Raw genomic sequence first — 21,018 nt, forward strand, 5'->3', positions numbered from 1 at the left:
GTCCATGCTGTACAACGTACTGCGCTCCCCCATGTCCTTCTTCGAGCGCACCCCCAGCGGTAACCTGGTGAACCGCTTCGCTAAGGAGACAGACACCATCGACTCTGTCATCCCAAGGTTTTTACACAAAACATCTAGATATATATTTGTACAGAAAATCTTTAAATTATTTTTTATTTTTTAAGTTGTCAATTTTATTGTGTCTGTCGAATTTTTTTGTGTATTTATGAAAATGTGAAATTGTCTGAAATTTGTGTGTCTGCTGCTGTTGATTCCATGTAATACTGCCTTATAGAAGTCCTTCTCTCCTCTCTCCCCAGTATCATTAAGATGTTCATGGGCTCCATGTTCAACGTAGTAGGATCCTGTGTGGTTATACTGATGGCTACTCCACTAGTGGCTATTATCATACCTCCTCTGGGGATACTCTACTTCTTTGTCCAGGTGGGTCGCTGAGGGGGGGTTAGAGAGAGAGACTATTATCATACCTCCTCTGGGGATACTCTACTTCTTTGTCCAGGTGGGTCGCTGAGGGGGGGTTATAGAGAGAGACTATTATCATACCTCCTCTGGGGATACTCTACTTCTTTGTCCAGGTGGGTCGCTGAGGGGGGGTTAGAGAGAGAGGCTATTATCATACCTCCTCTGGGGATACTCTACTTCTTTGATCCAGGTGGGTCGCTGAGGGGGGGTTAGAGAGAGAGACTATTATCATACCTCCTCTGGGGATACTCTACTTCTTTGTCCAGGTGGGTCGCTGAGGGGGGGTTAGAGAGAGAAACTATTATCATACCTCCTCTGGGGATACTCTACTTCTTTGTCCAGGTGGGTTGCTGAGGGGGGAGACAGAGAGAGTTAACGAGACAGAGAGAGGGGGTGTGTGAGAGAGAGGGGTTAGAGAGAGAGACTGAGAGAGGGGGGGGGTGTTAGAGACAGAGAAGGGTGTGTGAGAGAGAGGGGGAGAGTTAGAGAGAGAGAGGGGGGAGAGTTGGAGAGAGAGACAGAGAGGGGGGGTGTGTGAGAGGAGAGAGTTAGAGAGAGACAGAGAGAGAGGGGATGTGTGAGAGAGAGGGGGGAGAGTTGGAGAGAGAGACAGATAGAGAGGGGGGTGTGAGGGTGTGTGTGAAAGGGGGGATGAGAGAGAGACGGATAGAGAGGGGGTGTGTGTGAAAGAGGGGGGGTGAGAGAGAGAGTGAAATGCATCCATCTTTTCCTACTCACTGTTATTTTATCTCCCTCCATGTCATCCCTCCATGTCATCCCTCCCCACAGCGTTTCTACGTGGCGTCGTCTCGTCAGTTGAAGCGTCTGGAGTCAGTCAGTCGCTCCCCGGTCTACACGCACTTTAACGAGACGTTGCTAGGCACCAGCGTCATCCGAGCCTTCGGGGAGCAGGAACGCTTCATCAGGGAGAGCGACGGTCGAGTTGACCACAACCAGAAAGCATACTACCCCAGCATCGTAGCCAACCGGTGAGGAGCGTGGTCACACACACACATCTTTATTGGTTAAATTAATAAGTCATGTTGAGATATAAAATGTCCATACTATAGTAGATATTATTAACATTCACCTGTTCTTTCACATGAAACAGTATGTGTTTATAATCTGTGTAATCTGCGTCTGGAGTTTGTAGGGAACGGTACCGTAATGTTTCTAATATCTCTGTGTTGTAGGTGGCTGGCGGTGCGTCTGTAGGGAACGGTACCGTAATGTTTCTAATATCTCTGTGTTGTAGGTGGCTGGCGGTGCGTCTGGAGTTTGTAGGGAACGGTACCGTAATGTTTCTAATATCTCTCTGTGTTGTAGGTGGCTGGCGGTGCGTCTGGAGTTTGTAGGGAACGGTACCGTAATGTTTCTAATATCTCTGTGTGTTGTAGGTGGCTGGCGGTGCGTCTGGAGTTTGTAGGGAACTGTACCGTAATGTTTCTAATATCTCTCTGTGTTGTAGGTGGCTGGCGGTGCGTCTGGAGTTTGTAGGGAACTGTACCGTAATGTTTCTAATATCTCTCTGTGTTGTAGGTGGCTGGCGGTGCGTCTGGAGTTTGTAGGGAACTTTACCGTAATGTTTCTAATATCTCTGTGTTGTAGGTGGCTGGCGGTGCGTCTGGAGTTTGTAGGGAACGGTACCGTAATGTTTCTAATATCTCTGTGTTGTAGGTGGCTGGCGGTGCGTCTGGAGTTTGTAGGGAACGGTACCGTAATGTTTCTAATATCTCTCTGTGTTGTAGGTGGCTGGCGGTGCGTCTGGAGTTTGTAGGGAACGGTACCGTAATGTTTCTAATATCTCTCTGTGTTGTAGGTGGCTGGCGGTGCGTCTGGAGTTTGTAGGGAACTGTACCGTAATGTTTCTAATATCTCTGTGTTGTAGGTGGCTGGCGGTGCGTCTGGAGTTTGTAGGGAACGGTACCGTAATGTTTCTAATATCTCTCTGTGTTGTAGGTGGCTGGCGGTGCGTCTGGAGTTTGTAGGGAACGGTACCGTAATGTTTCTAATATCTCTCTGTGTTGTAGGTGGCTGGCGGTGCGTCTGGAGTTTGTAGGGAACGGTACCGTAATGTTTCTAATATCTCTGTGTTGTAGGTGGCTGGCGGTGCGTCTGGAGTTTGTAGGGAACGGTACCGTAATGTTTCTAATATCTCTGTGTTGTAGGTGGCTGGCGGTGCGTCTGGAGTTTGTAGGGAATGGTACCGTAATGTTTCTAATATCTCTGTGTTGTAGGTGGCTGGCGGTGCGTCTGGAGTTTGTAGGGAACGGTATCGTAATGTTTGCTGCTCTGTTTGCTGTGATGGCTAGAGAGAGCCTCAGCCCTGGGATCATGGGCCTGTCCATCTCATACGCGCTACAGGTCAGTAGTGTGTGTGTGTGTGTGTGTGTGTGTGTGTGTGTGTGTGTGTGTGTGTGTGTGTGTGTGTGTGTGTGTGTGGACACTGGAACCATAGGATGGTGTTTCATTACAAAAACGGAAGAGTTACCTTCATCCTTTGGTTTAGTTTCACAGCCAGTCGGGTCGGTTACCCCCCAGAAACAGGCAGTGGATGAATGAGGATCTTCAAGTTGAAGATGAACCTTGTGTTTCTGGGAAACTCACCCCAGGATGTTTAACCCTATCAGTCCTGAGACCCCAGCTAACATCATTCATCTCTTTCATTTACCTGCATGTCCAGTCCTTATATTCAGCCTCCCAATGAAGTGTTTTACCATGTTACCAACCAGTAGAATACTAAACACATTTACCTGCATGTCCAGTCCTTATATTCAGCCTCCCAATGAAGTGTTTTACCATGTTACCAACCAGTAGAATACTAAACACATTTACCTGCATGTCCAGTCCTTATATTCAGCCTCCCAATGAAGTGTTTTACCATGTTACCAACCAGTAGAATACTAAACACATTTACCTGCATGTCCAGTCCTTATATTCAGCCTCCCAATGAAGTGTTTTACCATGTTACCAACCAGTAGAACACTAAACACATTTACCTGCATGTCCAGTCCTTATATTCAGCCTCCCAATGAAGTGTTTTACCATGTTACCAACCAGTAGAATACTAAACACATTTACCTGCATGTCCAGTCCTTATATTCAGCCTCCCAATGAAGTGTTTTACCGTGTTACCAACCAGTAGAACACTAAACACATTTACCTGCATGTCCAGTCCTCATATTCAGCCTCCCAATGAAGTGTTTTACCATGTTACCAACCAGTAGAATACTAAACACATTTGACATAAACGGTTGCATTCAGGAGGTCCGTTGAAGCAAAAACATGATACAAATATATATGAGTGCTGGAAGTACAGAAGGGGTTTTCTCAGTGGGAAATGAATGTCCAACTAGCCAGTGACCACTGTGTGGAGTTTGTAGATGGTGACAGCAACTAGGTGAGCTTGTTACAGTATTATATATTATATTATATATATATATTGTACTATGTCCTGGGATTTACTATGGTCTTCTATGTAGATTAACCCTTACAGTATTATAGACACTATGACCTGGGATTTACTATGGTCTTCTATGTAGATTAACCCTTACAGTATTATAGACACTATGACCTGGGATTTACTATGGCCTTCTATGTAGATTAACCCTTACAGTATTATAGACACTATGACCTGGGATTTACTATGATCTTCTATGTAGATTAACCCTTACAGTATTATAGACACTATGACCTGGGATTTACTATGGTCTTCTATGTAGATTAACCCTTACAGTATTATAGACACTATGACCTGGGATTTACTATGGTCTTCTATGTAGATTAAACCCTTACAGTATTATAGACACTATGACCTGGGATTTACTATGGTCTTCTATGTAGATTAACCCTTACAGTATTATAGACACTATGACCTGGGATTTACTATGGTCTTCTATGTAGATTAACCCCTTACAGTATTATAGACACTATGACCTGGGATTTACTATGGTCTTCTATGTAGATTAACCCCTTACAGTATTATAGACACTATGACCTGGGATTTACTATGGCCTTCTATGTAGATTAACCCTTACAGTATTATAGACACTATGACCTGGGATTTACTATGATCTTCTATGTAGATTAACCCTTACAGTATTATAGACACTATGACCTGGGATTTACTATGGTCTTCTATGTAGATTAACCCTTACAGTATTATAGACACTATGACCTGGGATTTACTATGGTCTTCTATGTAGATTAAACCCTTACAGTATTATAGACACTATGACCTGGGATTTACTATGGTCTTCTATGTAGATTAACCCTTACAGTATTATAGACACTATGACCTGGGATTTACTATGATCTTCTATGTAGATTAAACCCTTACAGTATTATAGACACTATGACCTGGGATTTACTATGGTCTTCTATGTAGATTAACCCTTACAGTATTATAGACACTATGACCTGGGATTTACTATGGTCTTCTATGTAGATTAAACCCTTACAGTATTATAGACACTATGACCTGGGATTTACTATGGTCTTCTATGTAGAAGGACCCCTTACAGTATTATAGACACTATGACCTGGGATTTACTATGGTCTTCTATGTAGATTAACCCTTACAGTATTATAGACACTATGACCTGGGATTTACTATGGTCTTCTATGTAGATTAACCCTTACAGTATTATAGACACTATGACCTGGGATTTACTATGGTCTTCTATGTAGATTAACCCTTACAGTATTATAGACACTATGACCTGGGATTTACTATGGTCTTCTATGTAGATTAACCCTTACAGTATTATAGACACCATGACCTGGGATTTACTATGGTCTTCTATGTAGATTAACCCTTACAGTATTATAGACACTATGACCTGGGATTTACTATGGTCTTCTATGTAGATTAAACCCTTACAGTATTATAGACACTATGACCTGGGATTTACTATGGTCTTCTATGTAGATGAACCCCTTACAGTATTATAGACACTATGACCTGGGATTTACTATGGTCTTCTATGTAGATTAAACCCTTACAGTATTATAGACACTATGACCTGGGATTTACTATGGTCTTCTATGTAGATTAACCCTTACAGTATTATAGACACTATGACCTGGGATTTACTATGGTCTTCTATGTAGATGAACCCCTTACAGTATTATAGACACTATGACCTGGGATTTACTATGGTCTTCTATGTAGATTAAACCCTTACAGTATTATAGACACTATGACCTGGGATTTACTATGGTCTTCTATGTAGATTAACCCTTACAGTATTATAGACACTATGACCTGGGATTTACTATGATCTTCTATGTAGATTAACCATTACAGTATTATAGACACCATGACCTGGGATTTACTATGGTCTTCTATGTAGATTAACCCCTTACAGTATTATAGACACTATGACCTGGGATTTACTATGGTCTTCTATGTAGATGAACCATTACAGTATTATAGACACTATGACCTGGGATTTACTATGGTCTTCTATGTAGATTAACCCTTACAGTATTATAGACACTATGACCTGGGATTTACTATGGTCTTCTATGTAGATGAACCCTTACAGTATTATAGACACTATGACCTGGGATTTACTATGGTCTTCTATGTAGAAGGACCCCTTACAGTATTATAGACACTATGACCTGGGATTTACTATGGTCTTCTATGTAGATTAACCCCTTACAGTATTATAGACACTATGACCTGGGATTTACTATGGTCTTCTATGTAGATTAACCCCTTACAGTATTATAGACACTATGACCTGGGATTTACTATGGTCTTCTATGTAGATTAACCCTTACAGTATTATAGACACTATGACCTGGGATTTACTATGGTCTTCTATGTAGATTAACCCCTTACAGTATTATAGACACTATGACCTGGGATTTACTATGGTCTTCTATGTAGAAGGACCCCTTACAGTATTATAGACACTATGACCTGGGATTTACTATGGTCTTCTATGTAGATTAACCCCTTACAGTATTATAGACACTATGACCTGGGATTTACTATGGTCTTCTATGTAGATTAACCCCTTACAGTATTATAGACACTATGACCTGGGATTTACTATGGTCTTCTATGTAGATTAACCCTTACAGTATTATAGACACTATGACCTGGGATTTACTATGGTCTTCTATGTAGATTAAACCCTTACAGTATTATAGACACTATGACCTGGGATTTACTATGGTCTTCTATGTAGATTAAACCCTTACAGTATTATAGACACTATGACCTGGGATTTACTATGGTCTTCTATGTAGATTAACCCTTACAGTATTATAGACACTATGACCTGGGATTTACTATGGTCTTCTATGTAGAAGGACCCCTTACAGTATTATAGACACTATGACCTGGGATTTACTATGGTCTTCTATGTAGATTAACCCCTTACAGTATTATAGACACTATGACCTGGGATTTACTATGGTCTTCTATGTAGAAGGACCCCTTACAGTATTATAGACACTATGACCTGGGATTTACTATGGCCTTCTATGTAGATTAACCCTTACAGTATTATAGACACTATGACCTGGGATTTACTATGGTCTTCTATGTAGATTAAACCCTTACAGTATTATAGACACTATGACCTGGGATTTACTATGATCTTCTATGTAGAAGGACCCCTTACAGTATTATAGACACTATGACCTGGGATTTACTATGGTCTTCTATGTAGATTAAACCCTTACAGTATTATAGACACTATGACCTGGGATTTACTATGGTCTTCTATGTAGATTAACCCCTTACAGTATTATAGACACCATGACCTGGGATTTACTATGGTCTTCTATGTAGATTAAACCCTTACAGTATTATAGACACTATGACCTGGGATTTACTATGGTCTTCTATGTAGATTAACCCCTTACAGTATTATAGACACCATGACCTGGGATTTACTATGGTCTTCTATGTAGATTAACCCTTACAGTATTATAGACACTATGACCTGGGATTTACTATGGTCTTCTATGTAGATTAACCCCTTACAGTATTATAGACACTATGACCTGGGATTTACTATGGTCTTCTATGTAGATTAACCCTTACAGTATTATAGACACCATGACCTGGGATTTACTATGGTCTTCTATGTAGATTAACCCCTTACAGTATTATAGACACTATGACCTGGGATTTACTATGGTCTTCTATGTAGATTAACCCTTACAGTATTATAGACACTATGACCTGGGATTTACTATGATCTTCTATGTAGATTAACCATTACAGTATTATAGACACCATGACCTGGGATTTACTATGGTCTTCTATGTAGATTAACCCCTTACAGTATTATAGACACTATGACCTGGGATTTACTATGGTCTTCTATGTAGATTAAACCCTTACAGTATTATAGACACTATGACCTGGGATTTACTATGGTCTTCTATGTAGATTAACCCCTTACAGTATTATAGACACTATGACCTGGGATTTACTATGGTCTTCTATGTAGATTAAACCCTTACAGTATTATAGACACTATGACCTGGGATTTACTATGGTCTTCTATGTAGATTAAACCCTTACAGTATTATAGACACTATGACCTGGGATTTACTATGGTCTTCTATGTAGATTAACCCTTACAGTATTATAGACACTATGACCTGGGATTTACTATGGTCTTCTATGTAGATTAACCCTTACAGTATTATAGACACTATGACCTGGGATTTACTATGGTCTTCTATGTAGATTAACCCCTTACAGTATTATAGACACTATGACCTGGGATTTACTATGGTCTTCTATGTAGATTAACCCTTACAGTATTATAGACACTATTTTTTTTTTTTTTTTTTTTTTTTTTTTGTCATTTAGCAGACGCTCTTATCCAGAGCGACTTACAGTAGAGTGCATACATTTTATTAAATGTTTTTACATACTGAGACAAGGATATCCCTACCGGCCTTACCCTCCCTAACCCGGACGACGCTATGCCAATTGTGCGTCGCCCCACTATGACCTGGGATTTACTATGGTCTTCTATGTAGATTAACCCTTACAGTATTATAGACACTATGACCTGGGATTTACTATGGTCTTCTATGTAGATTAACCCTTACAGTATTATAGACACTATGACCTGGGATTTACTATGGTCTTCTATGTAGATTAACCCTTACAGTATTATAGACACTATGACCTGGGATTTACTATGGTCTTCTATGTAGATTAACCCTTACAGTATTATAGACACTATGACCTGGGATTTACTATGGTCTTCTATGTAGATGAACCCCTTACAGTATTATAGACACTATGACCTGGGATTTACTATGGTCTTCTATGTAGATTAACCCCTTACAGTATTATAGACACTATGACCTGGGATTTACTATGGTCTTCTATGTAGATTAACCCTTACAGTATTATAGACACTATGACCTGGGATTTACTATGGTCTTCTATGTAGATTAACCCTTACAGTATTATAGACACTATGACCTGGGATTTACTATGGTCTTCTATGTAGATTAACCCTTACAGTATTATAGACACTATGACCTGGGATTTACTATGGTCTTCTATGTAGATTAACCCTTACAGTATTATAGACACTATGACCTGGGATTTACTATGGTCTTCTATGTAGATGAACCCCTTACAGTATTATAGACACTATGACCTGGGATTTACTATGGTCTTCTATGTAGATTAACCCCTTACAGTATTATAGACACTATGACCTGGGATTTACTATGGTCTTCTATGTAGATTAACCCTTACAGTATTATAGACACTATGACCTGGGATTTACTATGGTCTTCTATGTAGATTAACCATTACAGTATTATAGACACTATGACCTGGGATTTACTATGGTCTTCTATGTAGAAGGACCCCTTACAGTATTATAGACACTATGACCTGGGATTTACTATGGTCTTCTATGTAGATTAACCCTTACAGTATTATAGACACTATGACCTGGGATTTACTATGGTCTTCTATGTAGATTAACCCTTACAGTATTATAGACACTATGACCTGGGATTTACTATGGTCTTCTATGTAGATTAAACCCTTACAGTATTATAGACACTATGACCTGGGATTTACTATGGTCTTCTATGTAGATTAACCCCTTACAGTATTATAGACACCATGACCTGGGATTTACTATGGTCTTCTATGTAGATTAACCCTTACAGTATTATAGACACTATGACCTGGGATTTACTATGGTCTTCTATGTAGATTAACCCTTACAGTATTATAGACACTATGACCTGGGATTTACTATGGTCTTCTATGTAGATTAAACCCTTACAGTATTATAGACACTATGACCTGGGATTTACTATGGTCTTCTATGTAGATTAACCCTTACAGTATTATAGACACTATGACCTGGGATTTACTATGGTCTTCTATGTAGATTAAACCCTTACAGTATTATAGACACTATGACCTGGGATTTACTATGGTCTTCTATGTAGATTAACCCTTACAGTATTATAGACACTATGACCTGGGATTTACTATGGTTTTATATGTAGATTAACCCCTTACCTTGTAACGAGTCTTGTGTAGTTTATGAGCGTTATAGAGCAGAACATGTTACATGTGTGAGTCTCAGCTGGTCATAGATGACATCATAGATAGTTTTTAATACTTTGTAGCTCAAACCATTCTGACTCTACATTTTCTCTCTCTGTCTCTCTCTCTCTCTGTCTCTGCCTCTCCTTCTCTCTGTCTGCCTCTTTCTCTCTCACTTTGTCTCTCTCTCTGTCTCTCCGTCTGTCTCTGTCTCTCTCTCTCTCTGCCTCCTTCTCTCTCTCTGTCTCTGTCTCTCTGTCTCTCTGTCCTGTAGCTGACGGCCTCTCTGACCTGGCTAGTGAGGATGTCATCAGATCTGGAAACCAACATTGTGGCCGTGGAGAGAGTCAAGGAGTACGAAGACACAGAGAAAGAGGTACGTCTGTGTGTGTTTATGTACTCATATACAACTCTGTAGGTAGGGCTGTGACGGTCATGGCATTTTGGAAGACTGTTATTGGTCAACCAAATGACCGTGGTCACTGTAATAACATATGACCTGTCATACTGTCTTCAGTCAGCTGGTCTTTCTACTGAATAACATATGACCTGCCATACTGTCTTCAGTCAGCTGGTCTTTCTACTAAATAACATATGACCTGCCGTACTGTCTTCAGTCAGCTGGTCTTTCTACTAAATAACATATGACCTGCCGTACTGTCTTCAGTCAGCTGGTCTTTCTACTAAATAACATATGACCTGCCGTACTGTCTTCAGTCAGCTGGTCTTTCTACTAAATAACATATGACCTGCCGTACTGTCTTCAGTCAGCTGGTCTTTCTACTAAATAACATATGACCTGCCGTACTGTCTTCAGTCAGCTGGTCTTTCTACTAAATAACATATGACCTGCCGTACTGTCTTCAGTCAGCTGGTCTTTCTACTAAATAACATATGACCTGCCGTACTGTCTTCAGTCAGCTGGTCTTTCTACTAAATGACATATGACCTGTCGTACTGTCTTCAGTCAGCTGGTCTTTCTACTAAATAACATATGACCTGCCGTACTGTCTTCAGTCAGCTGGTCTTTCTACTAAATAACATATGACCTGCCGTACTGTCTTCAGTCAGCTGGTCTTTCTACTAAATAACATATGACCTGCCGTACTGTCTTCAGTCAGCTGGTCTTTCTACTAAATAACATATGACCTGTCGTACTGTCTTCAGTCAGCTGGTCTTTCTACTAAATAACATATGACCTGCCGTACTGTCTTCACTCAGCTGGTCTTTCTACTAAATAACATATGACCTGTCGTACTGTCTTCAGTCAGCTGGTCTTTCTACTAAATGACATATGACCTGCCGTACTGTCTTTAGTCAGCTGGTCTTTCTACTAAATAACATATGACCTGCCGTACTGTCTTCAGTCAGCTGGTCTTTCTACTAAATAACATATGACCTGCCGTACTGTCTTCAGTCAGCTGGTCTTTCTACTAAATAACATATGACCTGTCGTACTGTCTTCACTCAGCTGGTCTTTCTACTAAATAACATATGACCTGTCGTACTGTCTTCAGTCAGCTGGTCTTTCTACTAAATAACATATGACCTGCCGTACTGTCTTCAGTCAGCTGGTCTTTCTACTAAATAACATATGACCTGCCGTACTGTCTTCAGTCAGCTGGTCTTTCTACTAAATAACATATGACCTGCCGTACTGTCTTCAGTCAGCTGGTCTTTCTACTAAATAACATATGACCTGCCACACTGTCTTCAGTCAGCTGGTCTTTCTACTAAATAACATATGACCTGCCACACTGTCTTCAGTCAGCTGGTCTTTCTACTAAATAACATATGACCTGCCGTACTGTCTTCAGTCAGCTGGTCTTTCTACTAAATAACATATGACCTGCCGTACTGTCTTCAGTCAGCTGGTCTTTCTACTAAATAACATATGACCTGTCACACTGTCTTCAGTCAGCTGGTCTTTCTACTCTGTGTGTACACGGGAACTCTGTGCGTACACGGGAACTCTGTGCGTACACGGGAACTCTGTTCGTACACGGGAACTCTGTGCGTACACGGGAACTATGTCTGTACACGGGAACGCTGTGTGTACACGGGAACTCTGTGCGTACACGGGAACTCTGTGCGTACACGGGAACTCTGTGCGTACACGGGAACTCTGTGCGTACACGGGAACTATGTCTGTACACGGGAACTATGTCTGTACACGGGAACTATGTCTGTACACGGGAACTATGTCTGTACACGGGAACTCTGTTTGTACACGGGAACTCTGTTTGTACACGGGAACGCTGTGTGTACACGGGAACGCGGTGTGTACACGGGAACGCTGTGTGTATGACTGTGTATATACCTATATTTGTCCCCTCTCAGGCGGACTGGAGACATGACCAATCGTCTCTGCCTCCAGGCTGGCCCACAGCAGGCAACATAGACATCAGAGGGTTTGGTCTGCGATACAGAGAGGACCAGGAACTGGCCGTACGCAACATCACCGTAGCCATCCACGGAGGAGAGAAGGTATGTGATGGGGGGTTGGGGAGGGGGATTGGGCTGTGTAACAGGAGGGATTGGGGATTGGGCTGTGTAACAGGAGGGATTGGGGATTGGGCTGTGTGACAGGAGGGTACGGGCTGTGTGACAGGAGGGATTAGGCTGCGTGACAGGAGGGATTAGGCTGCGTGACAGGGGGGGATTAGGCTGCGTGACGGGGGGATTAGGCTGCGTGACAGGAGGGATTAGGCTGCGTGACAGGAGGGATTAGGCTGCGTGACAGGAGGGATTAGGCTGCGTGACAGGAGGGATTAGGCTGCGTGACAGGGGGGATTGGGCTGCGTGACAGGGGGGATTAGGCTGCGTGACTGGAGGGATTAGGCTGCGTGACAGGAGTGAACGTATATAAATATGATCCATACTGTTGCAAAGTCCGAAACCAAGAGAGTTAGCTCATTAGTTATAAACCAATGTCACACGAAGCAATCTGGATGCCATTTATGTTGCTTGAAATAAAGTTTAATCTGGGTTGCTCAGTGTGTCACCCCCTAAAAATTGCCTGCAATTTGGTTGCATTGCATCGCAAGACATAGAAATCAATCCTATTTCACACAACTGACTATATGCAATGTCCAATCAGTGAGCAGGAAACAGTTTACATAACTCGGCATATCGTTCTGTTCGGGACTCTGACCTAGTTGTCATGTCAACAACAGCTGTCAGTGCTGCTGCAAACCACAACAAAACAGACAAGACACAGGGGAAATGTAAAAACTAGTTTAGACTTCATGGCTAGTCATGGTTTTATGTACATGGACTGGCAGTCAATACATGTCATTCATTTTAAAAGTGAAGACCTTTTTGTCCAGTTTCAACTGAAATTGACTGCATTAGCTCGCTAACGTTCGCTAGCTTAGCTCGTTGCTAGCTTGGTAAAACATGGTTGGCAGATAGCCAATATTTTGGCTAGTTAATTTGCACAGCCAGCGTTTAGTCTACATCAATGCTGTTACAATTACCAAACATTTGGATAAACAAATACTTTTGAAACCGTGATGTATGACAGGATTGGAAGTTGCAATTTCAACAAAGTTGTAGTTGCTTGAGATGATGTCACTTGCAACATAAATTGCGTCCAAAATGCTTCGTGTGACACGGGCATTAACCGTAAGGGGGGGAATGGTTGCATACCAGCCGCGGAGGGGGTTCATGGATGGACGCTTTTTCTAGCATGGATGCTTTGCTGTGGCTGTTCTTCATCGGTGGCACTATCGTAGCTATCCGGTATACAACTATGCCTGCCCAGCCTGTGTTAGCATGGTGGCTAAGTGTGACATGTTTTCCTATGAGAACTGTACACTGTCATGCCGGTCTTTCACTATTGTGTTCCAGGTCGTACAGGAGCAGGGTAGTAACTGTTGTTGTTGTTGATGTTGTTTCCAGGTGGGTATAGTAGGTCGTACAGGAGCAGGGAAGTCCTCTCTGACTCTAGGATTGTTCCGCATCATCGAGGCGTGTGAGGGAGAGATTCATATAGATGGAGTTAACATCGCTACGCTGGGTCTACATGAACTCCGCTCCAGGATCACCATCATACCACAGGTACAGACCCACGGCCCATGCAGACACTCAAACTAACCCACACTCTTCTGGATACATGGTAAAATATCTTTATTTATCCTCTCCCCTCCCTCTCTCTCCCTTCCCCCTCTCTCTCCCTTCCCCCTTTCCCTCTCTCCCCCTCTCTCTCATGGCTCTCCCCCCTCCCTCCCCCTCTCTCTCCCCCCCTCTCTCATGGCTCTCCCTCTCTCCCTCCCTCACCCCTCTCTCCCTTCCCCCTTTCCCTCTCTCCCCCCTCCTCCCTCCCCCCTCCAGGATCCAGTGCTGTTCTCTGGGTCTCTGAGGATGAATCTGGACCCCTTCGATGGCTACTCTGATGAGGAGGTGTGGAGAGCACTGGAGCTCTCCCATCTCAAGAGCTTTGTGTCGGGCCTGCCGGACAAACTCAACCACGAGTGTTCAGAGGGGGGAGAGAACCTCAGGTACACAAGGCTACATAGGGCTACATACACCATACATAGGCCTACATAGCATTATATACACACACAGCTTCTGGTTCGCTCTCTCGTCCTTCTCTCCTTTCCTCTTCCATCTCACCTTCTCTCTTTACCTCTCTCCTCCTCTCCTTACCTCTCTCCTTCTCGTTTCTTACCTCTCTCTCGCTCTCTCTCTCATAAACATCTCTCCTCTCTCCAGTCTGGGTCAGCGCCAGCTGGTGTGTCTGGCCCGAGCCCTCCTGAGGAAGACGAAGATCCTGGTTCTGGATGAGGCCACGGCTGCTGTGGACCTGGAGACAGACAACCTGATCCAGTCCACCATCAGAACCCAGTTTGATGACTGCACTGTCCTGACCATCGCACACAGACTCAATACTATCATGGACTACACCAGGTAATATATACACAGACTCAATACTATCATGGACTACACCAGGTAATATATAGACTCTCAATACTATCATGGACTACACCAGGTAATATATACACAGACTCAGTACTATCATGGACTACACCAGGTAATATACACACAGACTCAATACTATCATGGACTACACTAGGTAATATACACACAGACTCAATACTATCATGGACTACACCAGGTAATATATAGACTCTCAATACTAGCATGGACTACACCAGGTAATATACACACAGACTCAATACTATCATGGACTACACCAGGTAATATATAGACTCTCAATACTATCATGGACTACACCAGGTAATATATAGACTCTCAATACTATCATGGACTACACCAGGTAATATATAGACTCTCGGTACCATCATGGACTACACCAGGTAATATATACACAGACTCAATACTATCATGGACTACACCAGGTAATATACACACAGACTCAATACTATCATGGACTACACCAGGTAATATATACACAGACTCAATACTATCATGGACTACACCAGGTAATATATACACAGACTCAATACTATCATGGACTACACCAGGTAATATATACACAGACTCAGTACTATCATGGACTACACCAGGTAATATATACACAGACTCAGTACCATCATGTACTACACCAGGTAATATATGAAAACACACTTGCTCTCTCATCTCTCTCCTTCAGAGTGCTGGTCCTGGATAAAGGGGAGATGGCAGAGTTTGACTCTCCCTCCACTCTCATCACCAAGAGAGGAATCTTCTACAAGATGGCTAAAGACTCAGGACTGGTCTGAGGGGCGAACGGGAGAGGACAGGCGCTTAAAAACAACATCCCTCCTTACAGAGAGCTCCTCCTCCAACTCCCTCTTCCTCTCCTCCGACCGGGAGGCTGTGCAGGGAAGAGGTAGCAGAGAGAGAGGAGATTTCTAAAGATTTCAATGTTTCTGACTGATAAGTGTGTATAAATTATGGGAGCACTTTACCTCCACTCCATCCCTCCGTCTACTTCTCCACTCCATCCCTCCGTCTACTTCTCCACTCCATCCCTCCGTCTACTTCTCCACTCCATCCCTCCGTCTACTTCTCCACTCCATCCCTCCGTCTACTTCTCCACTCCATCCCTCCGTCTACTTCTCCACTCCATCCCTCCGTCTACTTCTCTCTCCATCCCTCCCTCTACTTCTCCCTCCATCCCTCCCTCTACCCCTCCATCCGTCTCTCCCTCCCTCTACCCTTCCCTCTACTTCTCCCTCTACCCCTCCATCCATCTCTCCCTCCCTCTTTCCCTCCCTCTACTTCTCCCTCCCCTCCACCCTCTACTACAGAATATGTAAAGGATTCACTCCACTGAACCTGATGCTGCTGCTTCTCCAGGACAAATCCCTTCTGTTACTCCTCCATCCATCCATCCCTTAACTAAAGACTTCTCCAGGACAAATCCCATCTGTTACTTCTCCCTCCATCCATCCCTTAACTAAAGACTTCTCCAGGACAAATCCCTTCTGTTACTTCTCCCTCCATCCATCCCTTAACTAAAGACTTCTCCAGGACAAATCCCTTCTGTTACTCCTCCATCCATCCATCCCTTAACTAAAGACTTCTCCAGGACAAATCCCATCTGTTACTTCTCCCTCCATCCATCCCTTAACTAAAGACTTCTCCAGGACAAATCCCTTCTGTTACTTCTCCCTCCATCCATCCCTTAACTAAAGACTTCTCCAGGACAAATCCCTTCTGTTACTCCTCCCTCCATCCCTTAACTAAAGACTTCTCCAGGACAAATCCCTTCTGTTACTTCTCCCTCCCTCCATCCCTCCCTTAACTAAAGACTTCTCCAGGACAAATCCCTTCTGTTACTTCTCCCTCCATCCCTTAACTAAAGACTTCTCCAGGACAAATCCCTTCTGTTACTTCTCCCTCCATCCCTCCATCCCTTAACTAAAGACTTCTCCAGGACAAATCCCTTCTGTTACTTCTCCATCCCTCCATCCCTTAACTAAAGACTTCTCCAGGACAAATCCCTTCTGTTACTCCTCTATCCCTCCCTTAACTAAAGACTTCTCCAGGACAAATCCCATCTGTTACTTCTCCCTCCATCCCTCCCTTAACTAAAGACTTCTCCAGGACAAATCCCTTCTGTTACTCCTCTATCCCTCCCTTAACTAAAGACTTCTCCAGGACAAATCCCTTCTGTTACTCCTCTATCCCTCCCTTAACTAAAGACTTCTCCAGGACAAATCCCATCTGTTACTTCTCCCTCCATCCCTCCCTTAACTAAAGACTTCTCCAGGACAAATCCCTTCTGTTACTTCTCCCTCCATCCCTCCCTTAACTAAAGACTTCTCCAGGACAAATCCCTTCTGTTACTTCTCCCTCCATCCCTTAACTAAAGACTTCTCCAGGACAAATCCCTTCTGTTACTTCTCCCTCCATCCCTCCCTTAACTAAAGACTTCTCCAGGACAAATCCCTTCTGTTACTCCTCCATCCCTCCCTTAACTAAAGACTTCTCCAGGACAAATCCCTTCTGTTACTTCTCCCTCCATCCCTCCATCCCTTAACTAAAGACTTCTCCAGGACAAATCCCTTCTGTTACTTCTCCATCCATCCCTTAACTAAAGACTTCTCCAGGACAAATTCCTTCTGTTACTTCTCCCTCCATCCCTCCCTTAACTAAAGACTTCTCCAGGACAAATCCCTTCTGTTACTTCTCCCTCCATCCCTCCCTTAACTAAAGACTTCTCCAGGACAAATCCCTTCTGTTACTTCTCCCTCCATCCCTTAACTAAAGACTTCTCCAGGACAAATCCCTTCTGTTACTCCTCCCTCCATCCCTCCCTTAACTAAAGACTTCTCCAGGACAAATCCCTTCTGTTACTTCTCCCTCCATCCCTTAACTAAAGACTTCTCCAGGACAAATCCCTTCTGTTACTTCTCCCTCCATCCCTCCCTTAACTAAAGACTTCTCCAGGACAAATCCCTTCTGTTACTTCTCCCTCCATCCCTCCCTTAACTAAAGACTTCTCCAGGACAAATCCCTTCTGTTACTTCTCCCTCCATCCCTCCCTTAACTAAAGACTTCTCCAGGACAAATCCCTTCTGTTACTTCTCCCTCCATCCCTCCCTTAACTAAAGACTTCTCCAGGACAAATCCCTTCTGTTACTTCTCCCTCCATCCCTCCCTTAACTAAAGACTTCTCCAGGACAAATCCCTTCTGTTACTCCTCTATCCCTCCCTTAACTAAAGACTTCTCCAGGACAAATCCCTTCTGTTACTTCTCCCTCCATCCCTTAACTAAAGACTTCTCCAGGACAAATCCCTTCTGTTACTTCTCCCTCCATCCCTTAACTAAAGACTTCTCCAGGACAAATCCCTTCTGTTACTTCTCCCTCCATCCCTCCCTTAACTAAAGACTTCTCCAGGACAAATCCCTTCTGTTACTCCTCCCTCCATCCCTTAACTAAAGACTTCTCCAGGACAAATCCCTTCTGTTACTTCTCCCTCCATCCCTCCCTTAACTAAAGACTTCTCCAGGACAAATCCCTTCTGTTACTCCTCCATCCCTCCCTTAACTAAAGACTTCTCCAGGACAAATCCCTTCTGTTACTTCTCCCTCCATCCCTTAACTAAAGACTTCTCCAGGACAAATCCCTTCTGTTACTTCTCCCTCCATCCCTCCCTTAACTAAAGACTTCTCCAGGACAAATCCCTTCTGTTACTTCTCCCTCCATCCCTTAACTAAAGACTTCTCCAGGACAAATCCCTTCTGTTACTTCTCCCTCCATCCCTCCCTTAACTAAAGACTTCTCCAGGACAAATCCCTTCTGTTACTTCTCCCTCATCCCTTAACTAAAGACTTCTCCAGGACAAATCCCTTCTGTTACTTCTCCCTCCATCCCTCCTTTAACTAAAGACTTCTCCAGGACAAATCCCTTCTGTTACTTCTCCCTCCATCCCTCCATCCTTCTCCCTCAACAAACTCTGTTTGTTCAACTCTCCTTTAAACGGGTGTCTGGATGTTTTCAAGATTCCCTTCATCTTGCAGAATTTGTCCGCTCCGGTTTGCCGTTGTGGGAAGTCAGAAGGCCATCTGATCTGCTCTCCTCCGTCAAACAGACTCAGAATACCACCTAGGTTTATTTTTTATTTTTTTTATTCTAAATGGGCATTTTGTGCTTTTGAAGATGTACTCTGTTAAGAGACTATAAAAGAGTCATTTTTGTTTTGTCTCTGCCCCAGTTTGCCTTTATTGCCATCAGAGGAAAGAATCAGAATATTCTCATTTGTTCTATCCAATGTAACTGGAATGTTCTGAATTGTTCTCCCCAACGGAACCAGAATGTTCTGGTGTGTTCCTTCCAACGGAACCAGAATGTTCTGGTGTGTTCCTTCCAACGGAACCAGAATGTTCTGGTGTGTTCCTTCCAACGGAAACGGAATGTTCTGGTGTGTTCCCCCCCAATGTAACCAGAATGTTCTCATCTGTTCTCTCCAACGGAACCGGAATGTTCTGATCTTTTCTCTCCAATAGAACCAGGTGGACTAGGTTGAATATTTATTTGACAGACAGTGCAATGTTATCCCCACAGGGAGTGAGTGAATGGATATCTGTCCTATCACAGACGCCGGCTGTTGAAACCTGTCCCATCAGTCAGATCCCGCCCCCCTCTATGTTGAGTAGTGGTAAAGAGAGTGAGGTCACCCACCCTTGACCTCTGCCTGGGTGGCATTTGACCCTTGACCTCCCAGACGCTGCTTTCCATAGTGCCACACCTCAAACGGCATCCTACACCACACTTCTCTTGACCCAAACCCTGTGTGGCAGTCTGTTGTCTGTAACCTATAACTAGCCTAGGGAGAGACATGTTGTCTGTAACCTAGAACTAGCCTAGGGAGAGACCTGTTGTCTGTAACCTATAACTAGCCTAGGGAGAGACATGTTGTCTGTAACCTAGAACTAGCCTAGGGAGAGACCTGTTGTCTGTAACCTATAACTAGTCTAGGGAGAGACATGTTGTCTGTAACCTAGAACTAGCCTAGGGAGAGACCTGTTGTCTGTAACCTATAACTAGCCTAGGGAGAGACATGTTGTCTGTAACCTAGAACTAGCCTAGGGAGAGACATGTTGTCTGTAACCTAGAACTAGCCTAGGGAGAGACCTGTTGTCTGTAACCTATAACTAGCCTAGGGAGAGACCTGTTGTCTGTAACCTATAACTAGCCTAGGGAGAGACATGTTGTCTGTAACCTAGAACTAGCCTAGGGAGAGACCTGTTGTCTGTAACCTATAACTAGCCTAGGGAGAGACATGTTGTCTGTAACCTAGTACTAGCCTAGGGAGAGACATGTTGTCTGTAACCTAGTACTAGCCTAGGGAGAGACATGTTGTCTGTAACCTAGAACTAGCCTAGGGAGAGACCTGTTGTCTGTAACCTAGAACTAGCCTAGGGAGAGACATGTTGTCTGTAACCTAGAACTAGCCTAGGGAGAGACCTGTTGTCTGTAACCTAGAACTAGTCTAGGGAGAGACCTGTTGTCTGTAACCTAGAACTAGCCTAGGGAGAGACCTGTTGTCTGTAACCTATAACTAGCCTAGGGAGAGACCTGTTGTCTGTAACCTATAACTAGCCTAGGGAGAGACCTGTTGTCTGTAACCTAGAACTAGTCTAGGGAGAGACATGTTGTCTGTAACCTAGAACTAGCCTAGGGAGAGACCTGGCTGGCTTTAAACCTGCTTTATTTAAATGAATGTAACACACAATATTATATCCTTCTGGCTAAATCCCAAATGGCACCTTATTCCCTACATAGTGCACTACTTTTGACCAGGTCCCATAGTGCTCTGTTCAAAAGTAGTGCACTTTATAGGGAATAGGGTGCCATTTGGGCCAAATATAGGATAATTTGACTGTAGCCTTCTGCGTTCAGCAGAGACCACTTTTTCCTTGTTGGCACTTTAACTGTTGGTTAGTAGGTGTTATTATATTATTGAACCTCTGGAGCCATACGCTATTGGGTTAGTCAGGCTGATCAAGT

The 21,018-nt window shown here is 43.3% G+C and overlaps 1 protein-coding gene across 1 annotated transcript in view; it reads left to right on the forward strand.

Annotated features, from left to right (window-relative positions):
* LOC120038425 (multidrug resistance-associated protein 1-like) overlaps positions 1–16,176 on the forward strand; it is a 72,003-nt gene extending 55,827 nt beyond the window's left edge. Inside the window, exons 24-33 of the mRNA XM_038984192.1 lie at positions 1–117; positions 321–444; positions 1,273–1,472; positions 2,721–2,847; positions 10,326–10,427; positions 12,392–12,538; positions 13,955–14,113; positions 14,387–14,553; positions 14,768–14,962; positions 15,669–16,176. The exon at positions 1–117 is cut by the window's left edge and continues 70 nt beyond it. Of these exons, the coding sequence (XP_038840120.1) occupies positions 1–117; positions 321–444; positions 1,273–1,472; positions 2,721–2,847; positions 10,326–10,427; positions 12,392–12,538; positions 13,955–14,113; positions 14,387–14,553; positions 14,768–14,962; positions 15,669–15,777 (1,447 nt within the window). The 3' untranslated portion in view covers positions 15,778–16,176. The remainder of the gene's footprint in view (positions 118–320; positions 445–1,272; positions 1,473–2,720; positions 2,848–10,325; positions 10,428–12,391; positions 12,539–13,954; positions 14,114–14,386; positions 14,554–14,767; positions 14,963–15,668) is intronic.
* The last annotated feature ends 4,842 nt before the right edge of the window (positions 16,177–21,018 follow it).

Source organism: Salvelinus namaycush, unplaced genomic scaffold (genome assembly GCF_016432855.1).
Source record: "Salvelinus namaycush isolate Seneca unplaced genomic scaffold, SaNama_1.0 Scaffold22, whole genome shotgun sequence".
Lineage (NCBI taxonomy): Eukaryota > Metazoa > Chordata > Actinopteri > Salmoniformes > Salmonidae > Salvelinus > Salvelinus namaycush.